This window comes from Benincasa hispida, chromosome 9, assembly GCF_009727055.1.
Source record: "Benincasa hispida cultivar B227 chromosome 9, ASM972705v1, whole genome shotgun sequence".
Taxonomy (NCBI): Eukaryota; Viridiplantae; Streptophyta; class Magnoliopsida; order Cucurbitales; family Cucurbitaceae; genus Benincasa; species Benincasa hispida.
Genome location: NC_052357.1, coordinates 76,149,755 through 76,164,722, shown reverse-complemented (window position 1 = coordinate 76,164,722; position 14,968 = coordinate 76,149,755). Strand labels below are relative to the sequence as shown.

Sequence of the window (14,968 nt, the reverse complement as noted above, 5' to 3'; positions counted from 1 at the left end):
TTTCCAATTCAGTTAATAAATTAGGAGCCGAGGAATGAAAATGTAGTTGCATTCGACTAAATTAATGTAATTTGAAAGCCTTCACGACTGAATGTCATTAATTTTTCATAACAAAAGTCAATATTCCTTTTTTAAAAAGCTAGAAAAATATCTTGTTGATTTGGAGGAGTACAATGTTATTAATTGACCTACTTGCAATTGGTACAAGATTAACTTTAGCCTCCTATTATATCTACACGTCACGACCAAAATGTTTATTAAATCTAACTTCAGTTGAGAAAATGACATGGATAACTTAAAATGGGAAGTTTAAATGAAATTTGATCTAAAAAACAATTTTTATTTATTTAATTACTTATTATTATTTACATTTGCTTATGTCATCCCTTGTGAAATTATCAAAATCATCCCGATTCTTTCTTCCTCTTCACTCATTTCTTCTTCACTTCTTCTCGCTTGTTTTGTTTCTTTTTGACTGAGATACTTGCCAGAACGACCCTCCCCCACTTCTTGATCTTCTTTCGTTTTTTGATAAATTTTTATTAAAAAAAAAATTCCAATTCTTCATCATCGTCATCATCTTCATGGATTGTGATTCAAATCGAGACGAAAGAGCGAGAGGAAGAAGCAAGGGCAAGAATTTGAACGAACAAATTTTTTTGTAGATTTGTTGAGGAAAAGAAAATATTGAAGAAGTGAAAGGAAGAAACGAGATCCACGGTTGCTCCTCACTCTGTTGAGCATATGAGGGTTGAATTGATAATTTCGCAGCATATTTGCGCCAGCTGAATGCCAAATTTCATTTGATTTCAAACAGTGAACTAAATTTCATTTTTACTCCTAAAAAGTGATCATCTGTACAAAAATCTCATTGAAGTTCTTGTCAAAACAATTAAATAATAAAAAAAATCAAATGTCACAGAATTAACAACATTTTGCAATTGCCAAAGTGAACTTAGCTGAATGAAATTGGCATGGACTTCCTTATTAGAGGTTTGAGGCTCGATTCCCCACCCCCACACTTGTTGGTACTAAAAAAACAATATTTTGTAAATTTTGCATAGCTTAATTAGAAGGGAAATTATAAGAAATAACTTTTTCAAATTTTCATTTTTCAAAACTAGCACGCTTTTTGAAAATTTACTGAACTAGTTTTTCTCGGTCCAGTGAGACTGACCACCGAGATTTAGTTAAAAATTTTACTTTTTCTAACTTGATTGTTTTTGGGCATCTTGTGCACATCTCGGGCAATTACACCTAGATTTTACCAAAATTTCCAATAATATTTAAATCTGGTACTAAATCTTATATATTTTCAATTTTTTTTTCTTCCAAACTTGGTTGTTTTTACCAAATATTATACCAATTACTTATTAATTTTTCAAAAGTTTAACTCAAATTCTATTTTCAAGATTACATGGGTTTCTAAATTTCCAAATGAATTTACTAATTATATTTTTTTTTCAAATGATGAATGCATTTTGATTTTTAAATTTTGGAAAGGATCCACATTTTGTAAAAAAGGTAATATGTCGAAAATATATAAAATCTCATCATTAATCTACCTAAGAATTCACCTATCTTGGTGTTAATCCGTATGAGATTATATATATTTCTTTTCGAAAAATTTAATCTTTCACAAAATTTAAAAATCAAAATACGATCACTTGAAAGAAAATTATTCGGATAATTGGTAAATTGATTTGGAAATTAGATATTGGACTAAAGATTTGAAAAATTAGATAATATTTGAAAAAAAACTAAGAATCTCAATGTAATCTGTCCAAGATGACCTAAAACAATCCATAAGTTAGAAAGAAAAAAGTTAATTTTTTAAACTCGATCCAATCTTAGATAGACCAAGAAAAAAAATATTTGAACGAGTTTTCAAAAAGGATACTAATTTTATAAGATAAAAACTTCAACCAGCTATTTTTGACAATTTTCTTAATTAGAAACTAAGACATTTATACTTCTCTAAAAATTTGAAATATTTTTTAAGATTGCGAAATAATGCATGTGAAAGGACTAACTATAATCAAAACTTGAATATAGTTCAATAATTAAATATATTTTACATTCAACCATAAAAGTTAAATAATCAATTCCAAATATAACGATAAAAAATACACATAAATTTCTAGAAACTGGAACTGATCACCGTCATTAATCAATTCATTAATGAAACTTCAAAATAATAATAATAATAATAATAATAATAATTGCTATCATTGACTCAATTTATTAATAATTTAAAATACATACATTGTTGTTATCTAAAAGTAGAAACAAACTTTCAAAATAAGAATAATAATAATAAAAAAATAAAATAAGGACATACTTCATTGTAATTATCTTTAGAAAATCGTCTATATAAAAATATACTTTCAGAAGAGCCTGCTCTTGTATTTCTCAACAGAGAGAAAAACGAGCCTGAATTCAATTTCCTTAGAATTTTTTTTTAAAAAAAAAATCTCAATTTTTAAAATAAAAACCAAAAAAAAAAAAAAAAAGGAAAAAAAAGGGAAAGAAATCACCGCCTTCGTTAATATTTCGTTCAAATGAAATGGTAAATATTCAAATAAGTGACGAAGAAAAACACAACTATTAAAATTTTAGACTGATAACCATTTTGATTTTGATTTTGTTTTTAAAAAAATTAAATTTATGGTATTATTTCTATTTCTAATTTTTTTTTTTATACACATAGTTTAAAAGAAAAAAATCAAAATTTGAAAACTAAAAAGAGTAGTTTACAAAAAAATTATTTTTTTTTGAAATTTGACTAAAAATTTAACCTTTATACTTAAGAAAGATGCAAATTATTGTAAGAAATGTGGTTGAAATAAATTTAATTTTCAAAAACTAAAACAAAAAAATCAAATTATTACCAAATAGGGTGGGAATGAAATTCTTCAATGTCAATTTAATGGTTTAATAACATGATAAATTCCTTTTTTTTTTTTTTCCCTTTCCTGGCTTGCGAAAGGTAAATAATTCCGAACTTATAATTTTTATTTTCTATTAAAGCAATAATTAGATGCAACCTAATGTTATATTCTCAATTGAGCTGCAAGGGTGCAGTTGCACTTAGTTTTTGTTTGTTTGTTTGTTTTTTTTTTTTTATAATGTTACGCCAGAACTAATACCTTTATCTCCCATATTTTTATTTGTAAACAAAATGTTAAATTGTCCAATGGGTTCAATAAAATAAAATCATGATTTTTAATTAAGGTAATTACAATTGGTAACATTTTTAAGAATAATAACCAAGAATATAATACCATTTAAAAAAATTGCAAATATAGCAAAGTCTATCGGCGATAAGACTTCAATTGTTGATAGACTCCCAGGTCTAACTCTTACTAGTGTCTATTACTGATAGATTTAAATTTGGCAATATTTGCAATTTTTTTTTTTGCATTATATTATATCTACTAATATTTGGGTTTAATGTCTATATTTACAATTATCTCTTTTAATTAATTAAAAATTATTATGCAATATTGTTGTATAAACTATAAAGAAGATAAATTGGGAGTCAACCAACCAAATGTAGCTTAGGTTGTTGAACAATGGTTGATCAACATATTAGCCAAACTTATTTAAGAAAATGGCCAATTATATGTTTAATTTAATAGTTAATTTGTCCATCACTAAAATTGTAATATTGTCGAAACTTAATTCAACAGTAATAGATATGATATTTTTTTTCTAGAAATTATGTTTCTCATTTTCACACTTATTGTATTAAAAAACTACAATATTTGCAAAAGTATTTTTTTTAAAAAAAGAATGACGTAATAAAAGTCTTCTAAAAAAAATTAAAGAAAGAACGTATAGTAAAATACAACTTAATTAACAGACGTGACCTAACTTTATACAACTTTTTATTTTAGCTCAACAAAAAGTTGGTATTTAGGATGGTAGTTTGTACCATATCAAATTGGTAACTTAACTTTATACAATTACATAGCTTGAAAAAAAAGGAAAAATTATATATTTTGGATAACATATAAATAAATAAAACCAAATAATTAGATCATATTGCGGAAATTTCATTTTCACTCAAGTTTATGAAACAAATATAATTTAACTAGCTAAAACTTACTATTCACAAAATAGAAATTATTTTATTTTTATGAGATAACATCATATTTTATTTTCTCTAATTTATGAATATATATATATATATATATTTTGTTGAAGTGATTAATAAATGATATAATTAAAATATAATGATATGAAACGATTATGGTATGTTTTAATCACGCCAAAAAGGTCGGACCCCATATTCATATTCTTCCAATGCCTGACCTAACCGATTTCCTTTCAAATGGAAAGGCAAAATTTCAGACTCCAAAAATCCTCCTTCTTCTCTTCCGCCATTGATTTCTTCATGGCCTTTCGAAGGTCCTTTACGGATGTCGATTGCCGTCTCCTCTTTCTCATCCTAACTCCTCTCTCTCTCATCGTCTTTTTCTCCACCACCATCGTCCCTGAGATTCCGTTTTCCACTTTCGCGCCGCTTCGATCCTTCATCGCCGGCGCTACGTTTCAACGGCCTCGCCAATCCAATACTCCCACTCACGATTCTTCTTCCTTTGGTATTTCTCCGACTCAGCCTCCTAGAGGACCGGTGAGGAAGAAGATGAAGATCGAGTTACAGAATTCGAAAATGGCGGTGTGTTTAGTCGGCGGCGCGAGGAGGTTTGAGGTTACCGGACCGTCCGTTATGGAGAAGATTCTGAAGGAGTATCCGAACGCGGACTTGTTTTTGCACAGTCCGCTTGATCAGAACACGTTCAAGTTATCCTACTTGAAAACTGCGCCGAAAATCGCCGCCGTCAGAATCTTTGAGCCGAGACCAATTCCGGAGACTGAGTCGCAACTCCGAGTTCTCACGGCGAAGAACTCGCCCAACGGCATCCAGGTTCTTCCGTCTAACTATAAAACTCCTTTTTTCCTTTTTCGTTTTTTTAATCAGATTTTAAGTTGAAACGTTATTTTATTAGGTAGCTGTTTGGAAGAAGAATAAGGGCTCTGTTGTATCTCTAACTAACTGTTCTCCCTTTTTTTCACAATAAAACGCCTCCTTTTTTTTTTTTGCTTGTTTTATAAGCCTCAACTATTGCTTCTCTTTTAATTATTTCCTTTTCTTTTCACACCCCCCCCAAAAAAAAGAATATTTCCTTTTCTTTCTCCATCAAATAAACCAATAAAAAAGGAAAAACATCCTATACTTTTCATTTGTTTTTAAATCAATTATTAGTTTTTTCTTATGCAACAAGTCTTAAGCTCAACATGACATTCCACATATTACCAACAAAAGATATATATATATATGAAAATGGAAATTTGGCCCATTAATGTATAGGGCATTTCGATAATTTTTTTTAATTCAATGTATTTTTTAATACCTTTTAACAATTAAATTACGGGCATTCCGATAATCTTTGAAGTAAACAATGTTGGGATATTTTTTGGCCATATAGTAGGAAAAAAATGTTTTAAAATTATCTTTGGGTTAAAAGTTGAAGTGTATTTTTGAAATAAAGTAGGAATTTTAGAATATAATGTGTAATATATAATTGAAGTGGTTACAAAATTTATGATTTAATTTGTATATTGAAAAAAGTGGGGTTTCAAAAGTGTGACATTTAAGTAGATTATAGTTCAAACCAAAAAACAGTATATAACACGGTTCTCACGTTGTGACACGTGTCCGTCTAGTTTACGTTATGGCGTAGTTTTAAACAACTATATGCAAACATAGGATGGTACCCATGAAGGCGTTCTCTTTGCAGGGGCTTTTACAGTATTTCCATTTGGTAGAAGGATGCCTTACAATGATCCGCGCGTACCAACAACGCAACAACTTCACATACGATTGGGTTGTACGGACACGTGTCGACGGTTTCTGGAACGCCCCACTCCGACCCGAATACTTCATCTCCAGCCATTACGTGGTGCCGTCGGGATCCTCCTACGGCGGACTCAACGACCGCCTCGGCGTCGGAGACCTCAACACCTCCATCGTCGCTCTTTCACGCCTTGCTCTGATTTCCAAACTGGACGCCGCCGGATTCCGCCAACTGAACTCGGAAACCGCCTTCAAGGCCCAGCTAACCACGGGGGGCGTCCCATTTGTGACAATGCGTTTGCCGTTTTGTATAGTGACGGAACGACAGTACGAATTTCCTCCGAGGAGATTTGGAGTACCGGTGGCGGCGATGTCGAGTCGAGGGCCTCTGAGCGGGGCGAAGTGTAGGCCGTGTAGGGCGGCGTGTGAGGGTGAGTGCGTAGGGAAGGTTATGGATTCGTTAGAAAGAGGATGGAGTTGGACGGATTGGGAAAATGGGACAATGGGACTGTGCAATGCGAGTGGAGATTGGGAAATGGGGTGGGAGAAAATATACGAAGATATGGTTGGAACAGAAACGGCGGATGTGAGTTGGAATAATATTCAGAAGATGAAGATGAGGGAATGTAGTGAAGGTTTTAATGAAATGAAAAGACGAAGTGGGATTTGGGATTCTCCAAATGGGGAGGAGATTTGTAGGTTGGGTTTTAGAATTTAGAACTAATTAAGCACTCAAAAATGGCTTAAAAACTTAAAATCAATATGTTGATTATATAGTTTAGGATATTTTGGTTACCATGATAGACCCATAGATTTTAGATCTTTATTAGGAATTCATCATATGGAGTTTCTACCCCTTTATATATTCATTAACTAGTTGAACTACACCTATTCTTTATGGTCATTTAAAGGAAAAAAAAAATATTTATTACACGACCATTGAACCATTTGACTTAATTGATATAAATTATATGCAATTGTTTTTGTTAAGAAAAAAGATAATAGTTATGCCAAGAGCATACCTCAATTACCATCCGAGTATGTTAGAAATCACAAGGTTCAAGGTTCGTGGTCCGAATCTCTCTCCCCAAACATGAAAAAAAGATAATATTTGTAGTTTCAAAAAGAAAAATGTAAGATTTGGGAATGAGATTCATTGATTAGTTTGATTATAGCTTTTAGATAGTTTATCGGTTGGTGTGTCGTGTGATTGGGATTGCATATTACATTAGAGTTACGAAAGTTTTTTTTTTTTTTTTTTTCTCTCTCTCTCCTGAACTTTTATTAAAATATAGATATCAAAAAAATATTTCATGTCAAATATCATAATAATGAGGATTTTTTCCCCTTATGTGTTACATTGTCTTTGGAAAATAGTTTGTTCCAATTATAATTTATCAACCAATTCTTTCAAATACATTTTCTCAAATATATACACAAATATATACCCTGAAATTCACACGCGCATTGAATGTGTGTTTTTTTTTTTTTTTTAAAAAAAAAAAATTGAAAACTAAATGTAATAATATTTTTTATTATATATAAATGATAATTATATTATTACATAAAACTTGACAAATAAATTGAGTAAACTCTTCAAAATTCTTCAAACTTTAGTTACTAATAAATAAAGATATTTATGAAAGGCTTTTCAAATATTTTGTGTTTATAGAAGAGAGAAACCACAATACACAACTTCAAATGAAAACGGGGCTAGCAAGGTGAGAAAAAGATATATAGGATGAAAAAAGTAGCAAAATCCAGAATAAAAGATAATTACGAAGTGCTAAAATAAAACATTTGATTGGTCCATGCTTTTTTTTTTTTAAAAAAAATAATTTGGCGTTGCATGTGAAATGGTATAAGTTAATGATATTAAAACAAAAATATGAGCAATAAATTTGACAAATGGTAACAAAACGTTACACTTTTATCATTAAATTATAAAGTTAAAATAACTCATTTAATTTATAAAATTAAAGGAACAATTTTCATTTTATAACTCTTCGTAAACTCATGAGAATATGAACAGAAGTTATCTTAATAAAATGATTTAGAAAAACTATTAGATCTCAAAATATATATAAATAGAAAAATCCAAAAAATATTTACATTTTATAACAAAAAATTCTAAAAGTGTTTGTACTGAAACTTTTTGCTATAAAATATAAATATTTTTTTAATATTATTTTATATTTAAAAAAACTCTTAAATATATATATATATATTAGCATTTTTGTGGGTGAAAATACATGAAATATTTTATTCTATAAGTCATTTTTCTTAAATTAAATATACTATAACACTTGAAATTCTTTCATGTATTGTAAGTAAGGGTAGCTATAATGAGCTAGTTTAGTTCATTGTGTTGAAAGTAGAGCTTTCGAGGATTAGGAGTCTCCAATTCTTCAGACTCCTATTATGAATATTGCTTTTGAGTAGTTTATATTGCTTATGGCTCGAGATGTAGCCTTATGGTTTGTTTGGGTTATTGGCGGTTTATCTTTAAAAAAAAATTGTATTGTAAGGAAATTGATAAGTTTCATAATTTATTTTAGAAAAGAACCTAAACCATTAAATTAAGAATTCAAATAATTTTAAAGTTTAAACCTATTATGAATATTATAATAATAAATAGATGCTCATTGCTTAGTGTCCCAAAGTCATGTGTCACATTTCATGTTGTCCGTGTGCCTTGTAATTATTCATGCTTGGTGTTCATGTAAGTCCACATCCTACTTGTCACTTTGCCTATAAATAGTGATATTTGGTGGATCTTAAAATTACACATGCATTGGTGAGAATTTCACTTCAAATTTCCACTAATTTTCATATTATCCAATTTTATAATCTTAGTCATTTTATGTTTTTAGTCATTTTATTTTATATTATATTTTATATATTTAATATTATAATATAAATACATTATTATATTATATTTTCTCTATATTCGTGTTCCCGTTGTACTCTTCACAACACGTTATCAGCAAGAGCTCTTATCGTTTTCCCTGCTAAAAGTAGGTATTAAAGGTATGTCAGTTTTCCCTCTTCGTTATAATTAATAAATTTAATGTTATTTTGCATATTCAATATCTATTAAATTTCTAACATAAGTACAATATTTTATGATAGTGTTGTCATCACAAATCTCATATAAAATTAGAATTTTTCGCCCTTGATATTAACGGAAATAATTATTTGTTATGGGTACTTGATACCGAAATTCACCTAGATGCTATGAACTTGGGAGACAATTAAAGAAGGAAATACGACATCTAGTTAGGACAAAGCAAAAGTTATGATTTTCCTTTGTCATCAAATCCACGAGGGATAATTAAAAATGGAGTTTCTTACAATAAAATATCCCCGTATCTTGTGGAAAAATTTAAAAGAGAGGTATGATTATAAAAAAAAACAGTTATTCTTCCTAAAGCTCATTATGAGTGGAAGCACTTGAGACTACAAGATTTAAAATCAGTAAGTGATTACAACTACGCATTATTTAAAATCAGTTCGAAATTGTTATTATGCGGAGAGAAAATTACTGATGTCGATATGTTAGAGAAAACATTTTCTACATTTCATGTCTCGAATATGCTCCTGTAGCAGCAATATTGAGAGAAAGGTTTTAAACAATATTCTGAATTATTTTCATGTCTTCTCGTGGCCGAATAAAATAACAAGTTATTGATGAAAAATCAGGAATCTTGACCAACCAAAATGACACCATTCCCTGAAGTGAATACTATGAATTTTAATAATAATCGTGGTCGAGGTCGTGGTCGGGATTGAGGTCGTAACTGTGACAGAGGAAGAAATGATTATTATTTTTGTGGTGGTTGTTTTAATCAGAACCACAGAAAACGATGATCACAAAGAAAAAGCTTCACAAGATAAGAGTTCAAAAAGTGTTGAAAATAAATACTTTCGATGTGGAATGACTGGGCATTGATCACATACCTGTCGTATGTCAAAACACTTAGTTGACCTCTATCAAGCCTCCCTGAAGGAAAAGAAAAAAAAATGTGAAAGCAACTTTTGCATACCAAGATAATAATATATTTGACCCATCCCACATGACAAATTTGGATGTGACAGACTTCTTTGAATCTCCTGAAGAGAAGATTGACACAATTGGTGGCACATCAGTGCTTCTTTTGACTTTGAGAATATCTAGACTTAATGTTGTTGTTTTCTTTTATCTATCTTCATTTTTTTTAAACTTTTGTATATTTTAAGTATTGTTTTTCTTATTGTAATTATTTCTTTTAATGAAGAAACATGAGTCATTTTCATATGTTGGGTGTTTAAAAAATGAGCAAAGAAGATTTATATCTGGCAGATAGTGCAACTACACATACAATACTTACAAATAAAAAATACTTTTACAAATTGACAATCCTGAAAGTAAAAGTAAATACAATATCAGGTTCTGCAAATTTGATTGAAGGTTTTGGAAAAGCAAATATTATTTTGCCTAGAGGAACAAAATTTACAATTGACAATGCATTGTTCTATAGTCAATCAAAGAGAAATTTTCTAAGTTTCAAAGATACGTTGCAGTGGTTATCATATTGAAACCGATAGTAAGAATAATGTGGCTATATATCATATCCACTATCTCAAATGAAAAACATGTTTTGGAAGAGTTGTCTGCTTTATCTTCTGGATTATATTATACTCATATACAAGTAATTGAAACATATGCAACAATGAACCTGAAGTTCTTAAATCCAGACATATTTACAATTTGGCATGACCGATTGGGTCATCCAGGATCTATAATGATGAGGAGAATTATTGAGAATTCAAATGGACATCCATTGAAGAGCCAGAAGATTCTTCAATCTAATGAATTATCATGTGATGCTTGCTCTCAAAGAAAATTGATAATTAGACCATCACCAGCTAAAATGGGGACTGAATCACCTGCATTTTTAGAACAAATTTATGGTGATATATGTGGACCTATTAACCCACCAAGTGAACCATTTAGATATTTTATAGTATTAATAGATGCATCCTGTAGATGGTCACAAGTGTGCTTATTATCAAGTCAAAATCTTGCATTTTCAAGATTACTTGCTCAAATAATTAAGTTAAGAGCACAATTTCTTGATTATACAATTAAAACTATTCGTCTTGATAATGCTAGTGAATTTACATCTCAAACTTTTGATAATTATTGTATGTCAATTGGGATAAGTGTTGAACATCCTATAGCTAATGTTCATACACAAAATGGTTTAGCATAATCATTTATAAAACGTTTGCAATTAATTGCAATATAATTACTTATGAGAGCTAAGCTTCCTTCATCTGCATGGGGACATGCTATTTTGCATATATCGTCATTTGTATGCATTTGGCTAGTAGCTTATCATAAGTACTCGCCACTACAATTAGCTTATGGTCATGAGCCAAATATTTTCCATCTGAGAATGTGTTGGGATTGGTGTCCTAATTCTCTCGGAGTCTCGTTGTTTGTAATGATACACATTGTTTGATGAATAAAATAGTTGTTATTTCATTCCGACATTTACTCATATCCAATAAACAAAGCTCCTTGGTTATCTTATGTAAACTTAAGCATGTATATGTGATATACAAGTGGATCATGCCTTAAGTGATAACCTAAATAGGTATGTAGTATAAGGATTAAGGTGGGATACCTGATCCTAGTGACACTACGGATACGACCCATTTTATAGAGATTTGCAAGTATTGTAAATTACTACAAATGGTAGATCCTGACCATTAATGTGGAGATATGCGAGCGGGGGTATTCTATACAAAGAGTTTGTATAAGACCGGACCACGAGATGACTAGACTCTGTACATAACGCCGTTGATACTAGATACTTACATCTCACCTAAATGACTATAGGTGACACGACCTCAATCCTGAGTGTTTTGAGAACTTCTGCCTTTGAGGGCGGTCCTTTGATTAGTATGGGTGAGAGTGGCTAGATTGCCAACTCAACATACTTACCTTTTTGGAGACTTGTGTGATTTGGGAGCTGGGAACTCAATACACGATATAGAATTCACTCATTTCCTGAAGCAAGGATAAGCAGAGAGATTGCTCCCTTAAGGGTTGATTTCGAGGCTTGAACATAGTGGCCACAACTTCTCTTTGGAAGATAGGACAGTCATAGTCCATAGTAGGACTATGACTTATGTTCATTAGAGGATTCAGTGGTACTTAAGAAGTTAGATGTAACTACAAGGGGCATAACGATTATTGGTCGAGCTGTACTTACGAGCGATCTGTGAAGGGTTGTCGCATTGCTGATTGGTTAAAATGGATACATAATATATCTAAGGTAAGGAGAGTTTAACTGTCGGTCTTTAGTAGAGTGCCTGACAGTTAAACGAATGGTAGATCCCGTGACTAAAGAGTTTAGTCAGTTATTCATATACTGTTGGAGCTTCGAGTTATAGGTCCATAAGGTCCCCTTAGTAGCTCAATGGATTCAGTTGAGGATCAATTCTTGGTGTTGATTTGAAATGTTCAAATTGACAAGAGGTAATTCGATTATATATGATATGATCGGTATGATGTATGAGATACATCTAGTGGAGGATTAATGTAAATGAGATTTACATTAAGTGCCATGGAATAGAAAAAGAGTTATGGTTTGTATGTTTCATGAGATGAAATATTAAAACTATAGGTTATAAATATAGTATGATAAGTTAGTTATCATTTATATTTATAATAATATTAGTTATTGGATAATTAATTATTTTTCTCTAACAATCAATTGAGTGGGAGGTTATTGGTGGTTTCATGATAACCATGAGTTAAAAGAAAAAATGTTTTCCTAATTTTAGTAAGAAAAGAAAAAGAAATTTTTTAGTTTTCCTCTCTCGAAATTACTCACGGAAGTTGTCAAATAAATAGGATTTACTAAGTGACAGTTTGGATAAGGTAAACGATCGTGTAGTGTTTGTAGGCAACAGACACGTACCTAAGCGATGAGCTAAACGATCGCTTAGCTTTTGCTGAATGATTGGGCATCGACCTATATGATAGGTTCTGCCATTTCCCACTTGCTTAATCGTTTGCACGATTGTTGTATCATCCGTCTTCTGCCTCAAACCAAGTCCACACAGAGTCCACCCTTTGGATTCTCACACTGAAAATACCAAGGTAGCCTTCTTGGTGGTGTCATACTCAACTCGATACCGTCGAGATTCTGTGGAGGCCGTTCGTGCTGTCGGGGTGTTCGTGACCGAGGCAATCACTGAGTTCGAGTGTGCAGTGTTCGTGCTGTGTAGCGGTCGTGTTGGACGAGCGTTCGAGGTTGCTGTGTTGTTGTGTTTGAGCGTTCGTGATCAAGGAGATTGGCGATGAGTCTACAAATTTGTGTAGCATTTCTCCTTGATCATTTGTAGTATCATGCTGTAATTTCTGTAATGAATGCATAACCGTATGTTTTTGTTTATGACTGTAATTGTAAAATTCATATATGATTGTAATTTGGAATGATCTTTCTGCTACTCATGGAAATCCTTATGTTTGATTTCCTTCATTTTTGGTGTATAGTATATGTTCCAATTGCTCCACTACAACGCACTAAGATGGGTCCTCAAAGGAGGAAAGGAATATATATTGGATATGATTCCCCATCAATTATTAAATATCTTGAACCCCTGACGGGCAAGGTATTTATTGTACGATTTGCTGATTATCATTTTAATGAGACAAAATTTTCAACATTAGAGGGAGGAATTAAGTTGGAAAAAGAAATTACACGAAATGCATCATTATTGTCTCATTTATATCCCCGTAGATCCATGTGAACTTGAAGTTTAAAAAATAATTCATTTTCAAAATATAGCAAATCAATTACCAGATGCATTTATATATGCAAAGAAAGTAACTAGGTCACATATGCTAGCTGCAAATGTTCCATTGAAAATTGATATCTCAACACAACAAGTTATCACTAATGAGTCTGGAATATGCCAGAAGCATGGTAGACTAGTGGGTTTCAAAGATAAAAATCGTCGAAAACGAAAAACAATTGATAGTGAAGAAAACTTGATTGAGGATGTAAAGTGAAGAAAACTTGGTTGAGGATGTAAAGTGAAGAAAACTTGGTTGAGGATGTAAATACCCAAGAAAAATCCAATGATTAGTGAGGAAAGTGAAATACCTAAAGATAATAATGAGATTCCAATAAACTATGTCATGTCAGGAAAAAAATGGAATCAAACTAATTTAATTATTGACAACATTTTTGCGTATAATGTTGCTCTTGATATTATATCTGAAAATGAAGACCCTGAATCAAAATCTGTTGAAGAATGTCAACATAGAAAAGATTGGCTTCAGTGGAAAGAAGCAATTGAGGCAGAATTAAACTCACTTTCAAAATGTTAGGTTTTTGGACCAGTAGTTCAAACACCAGAACGTATTAAACCTGTGGGATACAAATGAGTATTTGTGAAGAAAAAAAATAAAACTAATGAGGTCACAAGATATAAAGCAAGACTAGTTGTACAAGGTTTTTCACAAAGTCCAGGTATTTATTTTGAGGAAATGTATTCTTCGGTGGTAGATGCAATTACATTAAGATATTTAATTGGCTTGGCTGTGTATAAAAGTCTGGATATGCATCTTATGGATGTAGTCACAACATATTTATATGGATCTCTTGATAATGATATTTATATGAGAATCCCAGAAGGATTTAAGGTACCTAAAACATATACATCAAATTTCCGAGAATGATATTCAATAAAATTATAGAGGTCACTATATGGATTGAAACAATCAGGATGGATGTGGTACAATCGCCTGAGTGGATATTTATTGAAAGAAGGATATCAAAATAATCTAATACATCCGTGTGTTTTTATAAAGAAATCACAACCAGGATTTGCTATTGTAATTGTATATGTTGATGACTTGAATATAATTGGAACTCCTGAAGGTATTTCAAAGGCAATATAGAATATCTTAAGAAAGAATTTGAGATGAAAGATCTAAAAAAAAATAAAATTTTGCCTTGATTTGAAATTGGGCCTTTAGCAAATGGAATATTCATTCATCAGTCAACTTATACAGGAAAAATTTTGAAAAGATTTTATATG

General features: G+C 31.0%; 1 protein-coding gene across 1 annotated transcript; it reads left to right on the top strand.

Moving 5' to 3' along the window:
- Positions 1 to 4,286: 4,286 nt before the first annotated feature.
- LOC120086721 lies at positions 4,287 to 6,826 on the top strand. Its single transcript, XM_039043500.1, has 2 exons — positions 4,287 to 4,933; positions 5,808 to 6,826. Exons 1-2 carry the CDS (start codon positions 4,337 to 4,339, stop codon positions 6,579 to 6,581), a joined length of 1,371 nt encoding a protein of 456 aa, XP_038899428.1. The 5' UTR covers positions 4,287 to 4,336; the 3' UTR covers positions 6,582 to 6,826.
- Positions 6,827 to 14,968: the final 8,142 nt, after the last annotated feature.

What these genes read in the sequence shown, in the direction of transcription:
- LOC120086721 (XM_039043500.1), top strand. Translation starts at nt 4,337, where the DNA reads ATGGAAAGGCAAAATTTCAGACTCCAAAAATCCTCCTTCTTCTCTTCC. An exon ending in ACTCGCCCAACGGCATCCAG is followed by an intron (nt 4,934 to 5,807) that starts GTTCTTCCGTCT and finishes TTCTCTTTGCAG; the next exon opens with GGGCTTTTACAGTATTTCCA.